This window comes from Pelophylax lessonae, assembly GCF_965119305.1.
Source record: "Pelophylax lessonae genome assembly, chromosome: 2".
Taxonomy (NCBI): domain Eukaryota; kingdom Metazoa; phylum Chordata; class Amphibia; order Anura; family Ranidae; genus Pelophylax; species Pelophylax lessonae.
Genome location: NC_138769.1, coordinates 646,122,480 through 646,126,849, shown reverse-complemented (window position 1 = coordinate 646,126,849; position 4,370 = coordinate 646,122,480). Strand labels below are relative to the sequence as shown.

Sequence of the window (4,370 nt, the reverse complement as noted above, 5' to 3'; positions counted from 1 at the left end):
TAATCTATGGCAGGCCACCCACGGCGACTTGTCAGGCGACCAAGTCACCTGACAAGTCGCCCCAGTGTGAACCGGCTCTTACTGTAAAATCCATTATGCAAACCATAAATAAATGAGAGTTGTGGATATAAAAATATTGTAAACGGTCCCTGTCGTGAGTGAGATACAACTGAAATTGCTAGTATCCTTGCTGTCTCAGGCTGTAGTTCTTTACAGGTCACTAACCCAGAACTGGTAGGCTGCTAGTGAACTCTGAACTCCTGGTCTGCATGCTTTTTGGGTCAATTAGTCAAAAGCTAATTATAACAGACATTCATAAGTGCACCAGCAATAAACACAGCATTTTATACTTCAATCCCTGCCCTTAGGGATCTTACAATTCCCAATCCCACATGCATTCATATACTAGGGCCAGTTTTAGACATGGGTCAATTAACCTACTATCTTTGGATTGTGGGAGGAAATCAACACAAACACATGGAGAACATGCAGACTCCATGCAGGTAGCATCCTAGCCAGGAATTGAACCGAGGGCCCCAGTGTTGCATGAAAGAAGTGCTACCCCAGCAGTTTGCATATTTATAAGTAAATCAGCAGTTGGTACTCCTGTACCTTCATTTTCTCATGACAGGTGCATTTTTTTCACATAATACCCTTTGTAACTATCAAAAGTCATAAAGTGTCTCATAAAACATGAGAATATAAAGAGACATACGCTGTTAAGCATGCCTGGCAGAGGAGTGAGGTTCTAAAATGTTATATCAAAGACATTTATCATTGGACCTTCATACCTTGAACTAGACTTGCTGCATGCTTTTTCCAGGGCCATGGACTCAGAAAGCAAGTGATCTAGCATTTTCAGAAGGGGGTGAGCACCCCTGTCTGCCTCCAAAAATATAAATGACAGGTCCCTGCAATAAAAGAAGTGTTATGCCCACCTCTCTGTAGGCCTGTGCCTCCTACCTTTTCAGCAGAAAGGGCAAAAGAACCGCTCCAGTGATAAGGTAATCCCACCACTACATGAGACCTAGATGCAGGTTTTCCTTTATTGCCATTTCGGCGGTGCATGTATGTATTTTATATTATCTAAATCAAGGGATTTCTCTCTCTCTTTCTTTTTCCTTTAAAGAGGTTTTATAGTTTGTACTAGGAGAGATCATCACAGCAACTCACATGCATTTTACGGATATGGCTCCCTATTTCTTATTTTGCTCTACATTTTTTTTTTCTTTTTTCTTTTTCTACATTATCTTTGTTATTATTGCTTTTTATTTCTTTTATTCTGTCTTCTATTTTTCATACCCATTGCAATTGCCTTGCTGTGGGTGGTGTCTCCATACATGAAATTTTGCTGGGCTGTTTCCATTTGTGAACTGGGTGTGGATGACTTGCAGCTGTGTGCTCAATTAACGATGATCAAGGATGAGCTCAGGTAGTGTTAGCCACTATTTAAGCAATATCTCTTCATGTATGTGCATGGTTACGACTAAGCGGACGTTTATCCGTCAAACGCGTCAACTACTATGCGTTCATCTCTTGTCTCTGACTATATTATGGATACACTTTGAATTGATTTTATCTTTTGGATACGAATAAAACAGATTTTATATTTTTCACCTTCAAGTTGGAGTGCGGCTATTTCTCTCTATACCTCCTACCTTTTCCCCATCCCAGAGCTGAAGCCTCCATCAAACTATTCAGCATTGAGAATGTCCAGCATAACTGTGTACTTACCATAGGCTGTGCTTCCTCCACCAAGTTCCCTAAATCCCTGGGATTTGAATGCTGAAAAGTGTATTGGATGCTGCAGCACTGGAATGGTGGAAAGGTAGGAGACACAGGCCTACAGATAGGTGGGAATAACACTTCTTCTATTGCAGGGACCTGCCATAGAGTAAAGGTAGAAGACACTGTGTTGCTTTAAACCTATTTGTTGCATGCAACTACTTTAAAGCAAACCCTACCTAAAAAGATTTCCTACTTTTGGATAAAGTGAGTATGGTTCAAGTATCAAATGAGTCATTACAGTGATCAGCTAAAAGCTGGATGAAGGAAGAGTTATTGTTGGTACTGGAGTTCTTCTAATATGCCTGTGGAGAATTCACAACATAGAGCAGGGTATAGAAATGCTACCTTTTACATTTTTCATAGGGATTTTCTTAAAGACTCACACATAGGTGACAGCTGTACTTTGAGGTTGGCATGTCCATGTGGGGTGGATGATGGCATTGGAAAACCAGTGGGAGACTGAACATTGCCCACTCACTCTAAAATAGAGAAGTACATTTTGGGTGTAATTACATTATTTATCTGTTGGTATAAAATCTCCCATCCCCCACAGCTGTTTTCTAAAAAAAAAAAAAAATCTCTTTTGCTTGGGTTGGCTGGCCAGTCAAGCAACACCCTATGAGTCTTCTACCTGGGGTAGCAGTGAGCAGTCCTCAAGGCTGCCATAATATACTGTGAGTCCAGGTTAATATGTTGGTACTCCCAGGGGTTGTGCCCACGACAGCCTGATTTTACACGAAGTGGGTTGAAGGACAGTGGCTTTTATTTAACCAGGAAGAAGACTGGCAGCTGGAATGGAGATTTTGCAGAGGACAGAAGAGAAAAAGTGAATTTTGTAGCGAGAGCTTCTTTTTATTTTAGAAATGATTAGGCAAGCTATTTAAGAAATATAAGAAAATTTTGCTTTAATATTTGAAGTCAAAAGAATGAACTTGTTTTTACAAAACTCTAACTGCAACTATTGTTTCTTTATCAGAATACTTTTATCTGATGTTGAACAACTGGGTTTGAAAGAGGAATTTCAAAAAGAAAAATCTGAAGAATAAGCCACCTGTCTTTTCGGAAGGCTACCAGGTGACCCCGACAAGTCTTATGCACTCCAGCACTCCTATCAGTTCCTTGTTCTCCTTCACAAGCCCGGCAGTAAAACGGCTGCTAGGCTGGAAGCAAGGAGACGAAGAGGAAAAATGGGCGGAGAAGGCTGTGGATTCTCTGGTGAAGAAGCTGAAGAAAAAGAAGGGTGCCATGGAGGAGTTGGAGAGGGCACTTAGTACACCGGGACAGCCCAGTAAATGTGTCACCATCCCAAGGTCACTAGATGGGAGGCTACAAGTGTCACATCGTAAGGGTCTGCCACATGTCATCTATTGTAGGGTCTGGAGGTGGCCAGATCTGCAGTCACATCATGAGTTAAAACCACTTGAATGCTGCGAGTTCCCATTTGGATCAAAGCAGAAAGATGTGTGCATCAATCCTTATCATTACCGTCGGGTAGAAACTCCAGGTAACTATTCCTTAATCAGCCTTCTTCCACAGCTAGGTTTTAACAACTTTTCTCTTAAAGAACTAATATGATAAAACATTGTATTCAAACCGTGTTCAGATCATACCAGTGATGATAATATTCAGTATATGATTTTAGCACTATATACATAGGTTTTTACCTGTTAGCGCTGCCTTATATGAATTTTAGCTTTTTCTGATATTTTACCCAGTGAGCAGCAGCTTCGGGTTTTAATATTTAATTTCTTATCCTCACTATTTATACATCACAGCGCGGGTATTAATTTATTGATTTTACAAGTATATGATTTGCTTTTGTATTACACATGCCTTTATTTAGATATTTATTACATTTAAATGGCCACGCTATCCACAACATGTAGGTGACAGTGACAGTGACGGGTTGGGATGATACATAAAACACTGCCAGAGGGGTCCTTACAACCCTTACCCATTAGTCCTATTATTTCTAGATGTCCCGACCCTGCAACTGTCAGTTTTGCTGGACAGATTGGTCTGCATGTAAATCTGGAGAAAAATATAAATTAATTCAAAATTAACTACACCAACATCGGACCAATTCTGACACTTCTCACATATTTGTAAAATCTACTTTTTTTTGCTAGAAAATTACTTAGAACCTCCAAACGTTATATATTGTTTTAAGCAGAAGGCATTAGAAAATAAAATGGTAGGTGCTGCAATTTTTTATGTCACGCTGTGTTATCACAGTGGTTTTTGAAATATAATTAAAAAAATATATATACTGTATTATAATGAATTTTAGTGCAAAATAATAAAAAATATAATTATGAAATTTTTTTTTTTGTAAAATATAAAAGATGGTATTTGCACAGTGGTTTTTCAGTTAATTTTTTTTAAATACACTTTAGTGAATTTTAATGCACAAAAACCTAATATAATACCAAATTGGTAAAATATAAAAGATGATGTTATGCCGATTAAATAAATACCTAACATGTCATGCTTTAAAATTGCACACAGATTAGGATGCTTTAAAAGTGTATCCCCACTGGACGTTTTTACAGCTGCTGTTTTTGGCATCAGGCGTTTTTTTT

General features: G+C 38.8%; 1 protein-coding gene across 1 annotated transcript in view; it reads left to right on the top strand.

The window, feature by feature from the left end:
* Positions 1-2,764: 2,764 nt before the first annotated feature.
* SMAD9 (SMAD family member 9) overlaps positions 2,765-4,370 on the top strand; it is a 35,502-nt gene continuing 33,896 nt past the window's right edge. The window contains exon 1 of the mRNA XM_082245989.1: positions 2,765-3,292. Within this exon, the coding sequence (XP_082102115.1) occupies positions 2,881-3,292 (412 nt within the window). The 5' untranslated portion in view covers positions 2,765-2,880. The remainder of the gene's footprint in view (positions 3,293-4,370) is intronic.